At 41.6% G+C, this 13,905-nt stretch overlaps 1 protein-coding gene across 1 annotated transcript; it reads left to right on the top strand.

Moving 5' to 3' along the window:
• Positions 1 to 396: 396 nt before the first annotated feature.
• OTOL1 (otolin 1) lies at positions 397 to 9,730 on the top strand. The gene is made up of 4 exons (XM_008706430.2): positions 397 to 760; positions 4,588 to 4,677; positions 7,879 to 7,950; positions 8,536 to 9,730. Exons 1-4 carry the CDS (start codon positions 397 to 399, stop codon positions 9,432 to 9,434), a joined length of 1,425 nt encoding a protein of 474 aa, XP_008704652.2. The 3' UTR covers positions 9,435 to 9,730.
• Positions 9,731 to 13,905: the final 4,175 nt, after the last annotated feature.

The raw sequence follows: 13,905 nt of genomic DNA, 5'->3' as shown, positions 1-13,905 counted from the left end.
GAGGTCAGTCAGGAAATTATACATATTTGTTTTCCACAGGGTGTATAAGCTATTAAGTCATGTTGCATTTATTATAGATCATGTTTACTAGTTGGCAAGATAATTTGAATGATTGAGAACAATATTTTAGAACATGTAACACTAGGAAAACAACTAGAAAGGAGAATTGAAGCAAAATGTTCCTTAAAATAAATAAAATATCCTGTTGTGATTCAAGCATATATTTGCATTAAAATACATTAAAATATCACTCAATATTATGCATACTGCTTATTCTTATGGTTCATATATGAATCTATATTTCCTTCTTATATGTCTGTATCACTTACTAAGTACATTGGGATCTCATGTAATAGGTGTATATATTCCCATTATATCTTTCTTCCAGCCTCAAATATGTGGATGTTTTCTTGGCTTTGTGCCATTATAATTATTTTGGCAATCGCTGATATGGACACAGTAGCAAAGACCACACCACGTACCAAATTTACGAAGAAATCTGAGGGAAAAGAGGTGCTGAAGGGTCTCAAGCCATCCAGTGGCCCGGCTCCAGAAGAAGAGGACATTCCTTTCACGGAAGCAGTTGACATGGCAGAACCGGCCCCCAGCCCCCCAGCCCTAGAGTCTGCCTTCGGCACTGCCGCTCTCTTCCCCTTGGAAAACTTCACTCTTGACACGGCCGATTTCTTTTTGAACTGCTGTGATTGTTGTTCATTTGTACCAGGGCCAAAAGGAGAACGTGGAGAGACTGGAAAGCCAGGTACTTGAAAATACCCAAAGCCATATTTGTTACCTGGATCTCCTTGGAGTAGAGAGCTGCACTGGGGGCAGAATTGGCTGGAGGGTTTCTATGTGGTCCTGCAAATGGCGACAGGCCTAGGTGTAACATGGTGATGAATGCAAATGGGGGCTGTGTTGCCCGTTATTCACATGTACTGCTATTAATAAAAATAAACATAGTGATTACGATTAAACATTCAGTTCCTCAGTCATAGTAGCCACATTTCAAATACTCACTAGCGACATGTGGCCAATGACTGCTATATTGGGCTATACAGATACAAGTATTTCCATCGCTGCAGAAAGTTCTATTGGACAGTGCTGGTTAGAGCAGAAACTGGGCTACCGGTCTCAGCACTGGCACATGATTCTTCACTCATTTCCTACCAGTACAGTCATTTCATTAATGGCTGCTATAAAAAGAGTAAATGAAAATCCTGCTGTCTAGGTAGAGTGTGCTGATGGGTTTCTGGAGTGCTTTTTGTAGTTTGGATTAGAAATGTCACGTCTGTGAGGTGGACCGTAAGGGGCAGGATTCAGTTTGCTCTTCATTGAAATTCCAAGGCAACACTGTACCCTTGCCCCACAATTTTCTCTATTGAAGATCATGGTTACATATTTCAAAATTCCGGACACGTTTAATGTATTCATGATGCATATGCTGGGTTTTACTGTAATACATTCTAGCTTTTACATGCCATGTAGCCGAGAACTCAGGTAAAATTGACATCAGAATGTCAATTTCAAATTTGCTATCCCCTGGGGAAATATGTAGATATATTTGTTGTGTCTTGCCTGAAGAGCTTAAAGTTATAAAATCAGAAATTGTGCATCCTCATTAAGCTTTTCATTCATTTCATCTTATAATAGGAAACTTTTGGGAAATGTGATTAATATTCATGCAGAGCTGGAATTAAAGGGTACAGTTGCTGGGCAGTGGTCAGGGCACGGAGATTTCTGGGTTGCTGAAACATTATTGGAAATGCAATGATACTGAGAAAATTACATTTACCAGAATTTCTCTTAGTATCATCTCTGGCTGGTGAGCTGCTTGGGGGGTGAACACCCCTAAGGGCACGTTCAAGTAAACACAGCTGGTGCTAAACTGTCTTCTAAGGCCGTGGTCTGCCACATCCGAGCTTTTGTTTTACCCAGCGGTGGATTAGCTGGGCTGTTCTCAGAGCTCAGTCTCTCCTTTAAACACATAGGACAAATATTTTGGAGATATGCCAAATTCTTTGCCTGCCTGGGGTGCTCATATATTTTAGTCTGACTGGTTCTGCACAGAGCGTAGTGTTTAAGAGCTCAGAATGTCTTGTCTCTCACGGTCCTACCTTGGGGAAGCTTCATTACCTATGTTTCAGGTTTCAAAGTAGAAAATGGGATAAGAATAACACCAACTTCATGGGGTCATCAAGAGACAGAATGAGGTAATATATATATAAAGGCTCAGTGCGCTGCCTGGGTAGGATAAATGCTCAATAACTGTGTTTCTTTTTCCAGCTAGCTGTAGTAGGAGTCTTTTTCTATCTCCGGAAATACTCAGCCCAATAGGGTCTTGTTTCTGAGATTCAGAGACATTTGTTCTAGCTTTTCCAGTGTTTCAAAAATACTGTTTTGTTAAAAAAGTTAGAGATCTAGCGTAAGAGGGACATCAATCAAACTTGAAAATTAAAATGAACTTACTCAAACACAATGATTTTAATTTTTCTTCAGTATCATTCAGTTCTTGGCCACATGAACACACACGCGCACACACACAGACACACACACACATTGCATACATGACATTTACATTATCCACTGGAATGTAGATACTAAATGTAGACTTTAAAAGTCACAAGCCTAATTTTATAGTTTCTGGATGAAAATATCTTAAAGTGTACGGATACAGCTAATAGCTAGCAAAGGTCAGGTTCCATGTGAAGTTTTATCTCCAGCTTCTCTCGTTTAGTTCAGTTATAATTATAGTTACCTACTATGTGCCAAGAACCGTTAAGCACTTTTTACCGTTTCTAATCTTTATACAAACTGTTAACAATATTATTACATCTCAGTGGATGATTTAATCACGTTTCCAAGGTGTTTGGGTAATTCTAGAGGTTATACTGCCTCTAATTGCAGAGTGTGGAGTCAGGTTTGGCTTGTGCAGCATGAAGCCCCTGCTCTTCCCATTACGTCCAGCCTTCCAGTATTCATACCAATCTCACCCACATGTATGTGTCACCTAGAGGGATGGGGGAGCCTTGCTGCCTCTTGTGCCCTCCCGTGAGGTTTCCGTGTGCTCCCTGTGCCAACCTGGGTGCTGCCTTTTATCATTTCCCTCAATAGTATAACCACGCTGGGCATTTGGGGCTCACGAGGAAGGGAGACGTTGCACAGTGGACTGAGACCGGCCATCTTGCTTGCTTCTGCCCTCACTGCCCATTCCTTCTCCACTCCTTTCCTCTCTGCTCTCCTTTCTTTTCCAGACAGAACTTAATCACCACCTTTGGTTATTTGAGTTTGCCTTCAGCTTTAACTCCATCACAAGCACTTTCTTCCAAACAGATGTAGTGTTTTTTCAAAGAAAAGCTCTGTTGAATATAATGTTCTCCGTTCCATTGGCCTTATTTACAAAAATTAAGATGAAGTTAAGATGAAATAGTACAATTTCATTGAGTTCGCTTATCTCTATGGTTAACTTCCAATGAGCCTGGCCACAAATTATTCCAATCAGGGGTTGTGGAAGAATTCCTATGGCTCAAACAGGGCTGGGCGTGCAGGAAGGGTAATTATCCTAGGTTCAGGGTCCCTGTGTGGCCCAGCTAAGCAGAAGGGACCTGCACTGCCTGGATGAGACAGGACACCCGATGACATCTGAGCCCTGTACCATCTGACCTTCGCCTGCCGCTCAGCCTCCTTCATCCGATCATTAGCTCCACCTACTCTGCTCTTCTTTCAGTTTCTTGAAAACACCATGGTCTTTTCCACACTTGCTGTTCCTGAAATATTCATTTATAGTTTTATTTTTCCTCTTTCTTTCTTTCTTTCTTTCTTTCTTTCTTTCTTTCTTTCTTTCTTTCTTTCTTTCTTTCTTCTTCTTCTTCTTCTTCTTCTTCTTCCTCAGAAAATCCTAATTTGTCCATTGGATCTTAGCTTCATGCCATTTTCCCAGGGATGTCTCCTCTGATCCCATAAACAAGGTTCTCATACCACAATCTATAATAGGACCTTCCTATTTTCCTCCATATCGCTAACTACAATGTGGTAACTTCTACTTATTTGTGTGGTTATTGTTTCCTATTTATCTTTCATGGGCTCTCAGCTCCATGAGGGAAAGGACGGCTGGGATGTTGACGGCTGATGCCGAGCACCCAGCAGGGTGTGGTACGTGTACAGGGCCCTCCGTGATCATTCCCGAAGAATTGCAGAAGTGAGTGGATGGGAAAACCCAAAGTGCTAGGTGTTGTGGTTTTACTTACAGTTTGAAAGTGTGGTCCCCGTGAGGTGAAGAGCCAGGTAGTTGTTTTGTTCTTGTTCGATATTGCACTCTTCCCTGAATCATTTGATTGCTGCCACGAGTCCAGCGACAAACGCTAATGGGCTCAATTTATCTATTCAGGTAGTACAAAATTACAAATCAGACAAAAACATTGTCCTGAGAATTATGTAGTAGTTTATTCTTACCCAGATTTTATTATTCGGACACTAACAGTCATTGGTCTCAATAAAATGACTTCTTAAAAAAAATTTTTTTTCAGAACTAATGCATTTCAAAAGAGAATTTTTTTTTTTATCCTAATGGTTTTTAAATCTCATTTCCAGGTCTTAAGGGAGAGGCTGGTGATATGGGGATCCCAGGGCCACCAGGAGTTGTTGGACCCCAAGGGCCAAAAGGTCAGAAAGGAGAGAAGGGTAGGTAATTATACTGATTTCACATAAAAACTCAAGACATGTTCTGCACCATTTTTCAGGAGAGAAACTTGCTAAGTAAATACCACATTCTTGCAGGAGGAACAATTTTTTAAAAAGATTTTTTATTTATTTGAGAGAGAAGGAGCATGAGCAGAGGGGAGGGGCAGAGGGATAGGGAGAAGCAGACTCCCTGCTGAGCAGGGAGCCTGACGTGGGGCTCCATCCCAGGACCCTGGGATCATGACCTGAGCCGAAGGCAAACGTTTAACTGACTGAGCCACCCAGGCATCCCTTAGGTGGAAGCATTTTTAAAAATGCAGAAACTTGATAAAGCATTTTGTAAGTTGTATTTGATATAAAAATGTTAACTTTATAAATAGCCCATTGAAAAATTTTACACTTTCCTGGTAACATTTCTCTCTCTCTCTCTCTCCATCTCGTTCCCCCTGCACACGCAGAGGCTCTCACACATCTTTTCTATCTCTCATTGGCCACACAGCTGACCTAGGGACTGGGAGCCACAAGGCATAGTCTCTGGGGGGAGTGTGCTTTCTGGTATACTACTGAGTGAGCTCTTCCTTATGAGACAAATTAATTTTGTGTTAGATAGAACTAACTAGAGCAGGCAATCTATTGAATATTCTGTTTAGGCGGGTAGCATCTCTGTTAAGGAGAGTAGGACATGGCCTTTGGCTCGCGCAAAGCTGGGCAATGCCTATGGTGGGAAGAGCACTGCATTAAAATGAAAGAAATTGAGCTTGTAACAATGACCTTGGACCAGTCATTTTACCTTATCTGGAAACCAAAGGGAATAGACTAGATAACTTATTTATACCGTATTTACTATCAAAGAAGATTTGTGGTTATGCGTGCTTTCATAGATCTTTTCCAGCTCAGAAATTCTGTAATTCCGCAGAAGTATCAGCCAGGAGGGTGTCCTGCCCTGGGAAATCCCTGGTTCTCGAAGTGCTTCAAGACATTGAGGGAGGGTTACAGCTTCACTGGGACATTTAGAAATTCCTCAGTGAATACTGCCAGCCTGTAGAAATACCATCTATCCATCAAGTTAAATGTTTTAGCCTCAGTGTCACATGTCAAAAGACCTAATATCATCTATACATCACCTTCCACATGGCTCAGGAACTGTCTAACTCGTTTCTGGTAGAACATTCAGGGAAGTAATTACTCAAAAAAGATGCTAAGGTGAGAGAGTTCTTTCACACTTGTCAGCTATGCGGTTTTCATTCTCGGAAACATTTAATTCTTTTGTGCCTGAATTATGTTAGCAGAAAACCCTGTGAAAGAAAGAAGAGTGATGAGCCTCCCCAGTGATTCATACATTTTGGAAGCTAGACTTCTGGAAGTAGGAGAAAACACAGGGAAGTATCTTAAGATAAGGTTCTTAAGAATATGCTTTGATGAAGGATCAAAAGTAGAAACTCACTCAGCCGGTCTCTATAAAGTGGCAACTTCCCTTCCTTTTACTTCCAGACTTAGCTCGGCCTCTTGGTTAAGATTGAAAGTTAGAAAAATCAATGAGTTGAATGACTGCAATTCTGGTTAACCACACCCTGGTTAAGTATATCCAGTGTAAGCAGTTAAATGCCTTGAATGCACTTGAGAACCAGATAACTGTGCAGTGATGGTTGGCATAGGAGTAGTGACAAGGATGGGGAATAGAATTGGTCCCTTACTTCCATTCAGAGTTGGGTTCTGTCCAAAGGGATCCAGACATTTTCCTGATGGCCTACGGGTTAATTTCCAAATTGTAAATATTATGTGGAATGGTAATGGGAGGGGTTAGCTGCTTAGAAAACTGCTGAGCAGCTTATGGTGAAATTTCTCCAGTTGGTCTTATGAATTCTGGGGGCGTCTCTTCTCATGACTTGTAGTTTGAGTTAGGATTTCTTTTTCCCTAGCAGAAATAAAACAAAAAAAGTTAGTTATATCATAAATAACATGGTTGGCAAATCGATGCTAACCAATGTTATATGCAGTCATGTTTGACTCTGCAAATTTGTAAACTTTCATACCTGTTTTTTCTGTGATAAAAATATCTGCTTGGGATGCCTGGGTGGCTCAGTTGGTTGTCTGCCATCTGCTCGGGTCACGATCCCAGGGTCCTGGCACTGAGTCCTGCATCAGGCTCCTTGCTCAGCGGGGAGGCTGCTTCTCCCTCTGCCTGCCGCTCCCCCTGCTTGTGCTCTCTCTGTCTCTCTCTCTCTGACAAAGAAATAAATAAAATCTTAAAAAGGATCTGTTCCACCTTAGAGATGCTATAAAGTTTTGTAAGTGAAAAATATTCCAATTAATATCACGTGCCCTGTTACGTGAGCCTCCCTGTTATACAAGAGGCTGTATTAATATCAAATAAGAATTAATTTTGAATTTAAAAGCCTGGATTGAATTTTAAAAAATCATGTTAAGAGCTTAAAACATTACCTGGTACAAAGGAAATGCTCAATAAGAGTTAGCTATTATTATTACTATTATTCTTTATAATTAAAATACACTTGGTTGGTCCTACTGTAACAGGATAGGCCTTCTGGCAGGCCCAATATGAAAATCCGCTTTGTGTTACTATGGCAAATATCTAAAAACCTGCATCTTTAGATTTCTTTTCAAACGTGAATTCTCACAGTTCTACGATTTGTCCAAAGTGGATGAAAAATTTTCCAAACAAAATGAAAATTGGTTTCTTGTTGATGGTCTGTGTCAAGGACTTTATATTTACTTTCCTGGAAGGGCTTCGATATGATTAGTTTTAGCTCCTGCAGCATGTTGTGCTCTATATTTAAACTTATACGGTGGTGACAGTCTTTTTTTAGGCACTGTGAGGAATGTAAAGAAGGGGACATTTTCAGAGTCATTCAGAATTCGTAAGAGGAAAAACACAAATACACACACAAGGCAAAATGTCATGAATTTAACAGAGATTTGAAGAGCTATGGGAATGTGTGTGTTGGGGGGTGGAAAAGCTGAGTTCTGTTTGAAGAGATTGGCACTATCCTCATTTAAATGGCTTATCATCAATTAGAACAAAGTGTTTCTAATGATGCTCAATTTATTATTTTTCCGTGTTGTTTTACTTTTATGCGTTTTGGTAAGGGAAGCATTGGAATGTGACGTGGGTGGGGAATGGATCTTAGTTACATCATAGCTACTATGGTTGGAAGAAAGGTAATCTTGGTCTCATTTCAGGACTAAAGGGAGAACGTGGGGACCAAGGAACGAGTGGAGTCCCAGGGTACCCAGGAAAACCTGGAGAACCAGGTAGAGTGTAGACAGTCTGTTGTGTGCAGTCACGCACACAGCATAGCTCCTAATTTTCTTCCTGCTTGTGCTTAAAGTCGTCTGGGAGGTAAGATGGAATATGAATTGCTATTATTCTAATAATCCAGTGATTGCTGGAGTGTAACAAGTACTGGTCTGGTAGTTTGGAGACTAGATACAAGCATGTGAACTCGTGTCCTCAGTCTGGCTTTCCTTGGGGAAAAAAGATCCCTGAATCTTTCTAGGTTTCCATTTCTTTGCCCGTAAGATTTTGGGTTTGGATGGATGTAATGGAGATTTAGAATACTTTGGCGGGGCCAAAATGCAAAATGTAATGGACTATGATGGGGCACTAAAATAGAACCAGCTTCATGAGATGTAAACGTAAGCTCTGGCTTCTTGGTGGCAGTAACTGTCCCCGTGTGCGAGAGCAGCGCGATCTGAATGGCGCAGCCGTGGCTGGGGCAGGAGCCAGGTCTGCAGTCCCAGTCCCGAGGCTTCGTTTCTGTTCCGTGAGCTCGGTGATGATAGCGTTCTGTTCGTAGTCTATGTGATCCTTAAACATCATTTAATTTTCTGTTTCAGGTGGCCTTGGTCCAAAGGGGGATAGAGGAAACATCGGACTGGAGGGAGTGAAAGGACAAAAAGGCTCCAAGGGGGACACGTGTGCAAATGGTACCCAAGGAGATAAAGGAGACCGGGGGGCTGCGGGCTCACCAGGCTTGAACGGAGAGCCTGGGGCCAAGGGGGAGAAGGGTGAGATGGGGGAGAAAGGCTACTGCGGAGAGTCTGGGGAGAGGGGAGGAAAAGGAGAAAAAGGCGAGGAGGGTCTGAAAGGAGAAAAAGGTAGCAAAGGAGATACTGGAACGGAAGGCAAAGGCGGCCCAGATGGCCTGCCCGGGGTCCCAGGGGACCCAGGGGTCAAAGGAGAAAAGGGAGAGTTAGGGCCCCCTGGTCTTGTGGGACCACCGGGGCCAAAAGGGGAGCTTGGGAGCAAAGGGGTCCGAGGATCTATTGGCAAGAAGGGCTCTCGGGGCCTCAAAGGCTCCAAGGGGGAGGTGGCCAGAGTTGTGCAGTCAGCTTTCAGCGCTGCTTTATCGAAACCTTTCCCTCCTCCCAACATCCCTATCAAATTTGACAAGATTCTCTATAATGACCAAGGAAATTACAGCCCTGTCACTGGCAAATTTAACTGTAGTATTCCTGGGGCATATGTTTTTTCCTACCATGTCACTGTGAGGAGCCGACCGGCTCACATCAGCCTGGTGGCCCGGAAGAGGAAGCGGTTCAAGTCCAGAGAAACGCTCTATGGTCATGAGATAGACCAGGCCTCTCTCCTCATCATCCTGAAATTAAGTGCAGGGGACCAAGTCTGGTTGGAAGTTTCAAAAGATTGGAATGGGGTATATGTCAGCCCTGAGGATGACAGCATTTTTACTGGGTTCCTTTTGTACCCAGAGGAAAATTCTGGAATTTCACCATAAACTTGTGTCTCAAACACTGTAGTTTGGGTTCAGTGGAATAAGTCAGGCAACATAAGGTAGCACGATTAAAAAGAATAGCTTTCATTATTTTTTTTCATGATTATAAAAATAATGCAGAAAAAGTAAGAAAAAATTATATCACCTAGAGTCAATTACTATGCCTATTTTATGACATCACTTTTTCTTAAAAATTAAAAAAAAATTTTTCAGTGAACAAGAGAGGAGAATGGGGAAGGGGCAGAGGGAGAGGGAGAGAATCTTAAGCAGGCTCCACACTCAGTCTGGAGCCCTAGGTGGGGCTTGATCTCATGACCCTGAGATCGTGACCTGAGTGGAAATCAAGAGTTGGATGCTTAACCAACTGACCCACCTGGGTGCCCCCTAAGACATCACCTTTTCAAAAGAATATATTTTTATGTATTGAAAGTACATATCTATGAACTTTGTAGCTAGTTTTTTCTCATTTAGCATTATAATGGCATTTCTCATGCCATTTAGATAATGTCTGTATACAAAATAGATTGACATCTGTAATTAATAAATATATTCTTCCTAAATATCTTCTATATCTCCTCTCAATGTGTGCCACTCTTTTCTGTGTGAGTGTAAGGCAGACAATTGACATGTGATGGGCGGGTATCTCTCCAAAGTTTAGAAACTGTTAGAATTGCCTTCCAAAAAAATGAAGCTATTCCCATGTTAGTTTAATTCAGGGAGAATACACAGAAAGAATGCTAAAGACTAGCTAAACTATCTTTAAAATGAGTCAGTATAAAGGTTTGCCCATAAAAAAATCTGTATTAGATGGACTTGTAAGTTGGGTAAAAGATAAAAAGAAAGTTCATAAAGATATTCCTCAGTCATAGCAAAGATCCAGCCATTCATCAAATTATTGTACTCCGAAAAACTAAATGTCCCCCAAAGATACAAGAGTAAAATTAAATCACTATTGCTCTAAAATTTCAGCCTTCCTTTCTTCATGGAAGGACATTTAATTTGGATAAATTGTCTGGCTTCATTATCATCATGTCTATAATAATTAATTCTGGTTATTCAGGGAACAGGTGAGTATTTGGGAATTCACTTGTAATATGAATATTTAATAATTGTGAATATATAATAATTTAGCGGCCTCGTTTTTAAAAGAAACTAATTTATTGACTCCAAATTGAATTTGGTTCAATGAAGGCATATAGTTACATAGATTTGCAAAATTTAGTGAGTTAAATCGGGAAGTGGATGATGGTCTTGCTCTGCCAGACAAGTAGACTTTGAAACACATGATTCCCGTTTGAGATTTATATATACATTTAAAATATACTTATTTAAAATGTTCTATCCGCTTGCTTAAATGTATATTTTTATGTTGAAAAGGTAGAGGAAAAAGCTATAGTTTTAATGACTGACGGTTAATGAAACATCAGATGTGACTGCATTACTATGGTGTGTGTCTGGCTGTTCTAGTAATGCGCGGGTGATATTCGGATGAGTAGTAAGAGAAAGATGTTAATTCATGAGTTTCTACATCTTTATCCTCTAAATGTTATTTTTAAAACTTAGTTTTAGCAAAATGCATGTTTTCATAATCAAGATTTCCACATAATTCATGTTCTATTGACACTTTGATCAAATTAGACCACTTTTGTTGAATCATTGCATTTAAAAAATTCATTTTTAAAAGTTAATTTCAGTTTGGAGAACGTTTGTTTAGCTGAGTTAGCCATAAGGTCTGGAAATGAACCATGAATTGTACATATCATGTTCAGAAATTGTAATTGGAGTTGCGTAAAATGAATTATCACTATTGTAAACAGTGTTGCAAATATTTAAATTTTATCATACAAAAGGTGATCACTTCTATTGCCACTTTCACCATCTCTTAACACAATATTCTGGAATCTAGAGCCATCATGAATGTTCTGTCTGGACCTGCATAAATACAAATTTAGGGAGATATGAATTGTTTACCATTTCCAGACACTAAGCATGCAACTGTTGTGAACACCAGGCAATTCTCAAGAATGATAAACTAGAACTCAGAGAGAGCAAGGAAATGGACGCTCAGCACAACTGAGATAGAATCTTAAGAGGCTGATGAATTAAGTCGTGCTTCTCTTAATTAAGCACATTCACTGCTCAAACCCTCCCCGCACCCCAAAGCAGTGTCCATCTCCTGTGTTCGCAGCAGTACACCCATTAGCCTTGATGGCATTTGGAGATGGTCACCTTTTATTTGATGCACATTAGGCCAGAGGTGTGGAGAAGTTTCCTCAGGGCCTGCAAGTGGTAGTAGTAGGAATACATATTTAAGACTGTGGGCTGCGATGTGCTAGAATTGAGCCTTGGTCTCTAAAAATGGTGCCTGGGGCACTATCGTAAATTTACGTGTTGTGGTTTGTTTTATGCAGAACCCTCTAAAGCATGGGGCGCAGGTCAGAGGCCCCTCTTGCTTGGGTTTAAAGACAGCATCCCCCATTTCTGCCCTGGAATCCTTCTGGCAAAGCAATCCTGTTAAAAAAAAGCTGGATCATCTTACTTCTCTGCTCACAGCCTTTTGAGGTCCCTGTCTCGTCTGTAGCCGAGGCTGAAGCCTTACTAGGACCAGAAGGGTCTCATGTAACTTGGCCCCCACTTTCTGTCGAACTTTCCTGCCATCTACTCCACACTTGGTCTGGGTGTTGCCTTCAATGCTAATTCCTCAAATTTGCCAAGCAATATTTGCACTTATGGCTTTGCGTGTGTCTTCCTATCTGCACAGCCCTTGTCCCAGGTAACTGCACGACTGGCCCCTTTCTTTCTCTCAAGCCTTTGTTCAAATACCACCTTTTCAGTAAGGCCTTCTTTGGCCATGAGATTTTTAATTGCAGTCCCCATACCCTGGCCTTCTTCCCTGCTTTGTTTTTCTCCCCGGCGCTTAGCACTCTCTAATACATCACGTATTTTATTTACTGATCTTGTTTATTTTCTGTCTTCCCACTAGAAAGTAAGCTCCATGAGGCCAGGGACTTTTGTCTGTTTATGGCTCTCTCCCCAGCACCAGCACATTAATAAAAAATAAAGATTGATGTGGTCATTGTAGATCTCTCCACAAGGTGGTGCTCACAGATTATTTTTGCTTTTGGATTGCACCTTAAAAAACAACAAACTGTTGCAAAGTAAATAAGATGGTGACTTAGATTTCATAATAAAGACACTGGTTTCCTGAAATACCATGTTTTATGTTTCAGAGAGCTACACGTTTTCTTTCCCTGTCGAGACACAGGACTCTGGGCCGTTCTCTGGGGCTACAGTGAGAGACTTACCACTATGGAGGGGGGAGCATGTCTCCCGTTGCGTGATGCTCCTTCTGAGTGGGGCCCAATCCATTTTTATCTCCCACTCCAGCCCGAAAAGACTCCGTTTTGAGTCCTGGGCATTAATATGTTCTATAGCTATAAACCCACTTACAAAAAAGGTTTAAAATGAGGCAAGGAGACTATAAACTTGAAGGATTTATTTATTTAATAAAAAAAAGATTCATTTATTTTAGAGAGAGAGAGAGGGAGAAGCAGACTCCCTGCTGAGCACAGAGTCCGACACAGGGCTTGATCTCAGGACCCTGAGATCGTGACCTGAGCCAAAAATCAAGAGTTGGATGCTTAACTGACCAAGCCACCCAGGTGTCCCTTCACTAGAAGGTTTAAGAATGCTGTAAGACCTGGAAGAAGGACTTAGGGAGAAGGAAGAATTGAGAGCGGTGCAGTTGCCAATGACCGAGATGGGTGGGGGCAGGCAGGAGAGAGAAATGTTGGGAGTCATGGAGCCATAATTACTGCTGTTTCCTAGGTCCTGCCACCATGCCAAGTACAGAGCTTTATGTGTCTACAGAGCCTTAAGTGATATGGACCACACGGGGAGACTGAACATGCAGTGATTAGGCCATGTCCCAAAGGACATCTGTTAGGTGGGGGTCCATGAAGCCACTCCTAACCAAAGGAGCAGGGCAGTTTCCTAAAAAGCTTGGCTAGTGAACCCTGGTAGAATGGGAAAAAGAGTGGTAGTAGCCTAGTTTCTCAGGGCTAGCACCCCAAGTAGAAAACAGAACGAGAAGGGGTACAAGAATCTATGGACAGCAGGGGGTGCAAGAGTGCGCTTCTCGTGAAACGGCAGGTGAAACCAAGGGCTTTGCTGATAATCCAGACTATAGCTGGGTGTTCTGATCAGCCTGGTGTATAATCCATGTGAATTTGGTGGGAAAATTTCAGAGGAGTGCTTGATTGTTCTAGGAATTTAGGATTCAAGCATACCTACTGTTGATTGAATTATAAGAATCACGTTGCATCTACTAGAGATGGTGTGAGAGATTTGTCTATTCAGGGTCCTTCCTTCTGAGGTAGGAAAATGCATGGAAGCCTCTCCTGCCCTGAGCTTGTAGAAAGAGCTGATGAGGCTCTCACATTCTCCGGGTAGTCGTTCACTTGTTGAGGGTCTG

This window comes from Ursus maritimus, unplaced genomic scaffold (genome assembly GCF_017311325.1).
Source record: "Ursus maritimus isolate PB19 unplaced genomic scaffold, ASM1731132v1 scaffold_20, whole genome shotgun sequence".
In the NCBI taxonomy this organism is placed as follows: domain Eukaryota; kingdom Metazoa; phylum Chordata; class Mammalia; order Carnivora; family Ursidae; genus Ursus; species Ursus maritimus.
This window is presented reverse-complemented; position numbering and strand designations above follow the sequence as displayed.

Coding starts and splice junctions, on each gene's coding strand:
- OTOL1 (XM_008706430.2), top strand. CDS start 397: ATGTGGATGTTTTCTTGGCTTTGTGCCATTATAATTATTTTGGCAATC. Junction 4,678..7,878: donor AGGTCAGAAAGGAGAGAAGG/GTAGGTAATTAT, acceptor GTCTCATTTCAG/GACTAAAGGGAGAACGTGGG. Junction 7,951..8,535: donor AGGAAAACCTGGAGAACCAG/GTAGAGTGTAGA, acceptor TTTCTGTTTCAG/GTGGCCTTGGTCCAAAGGGG.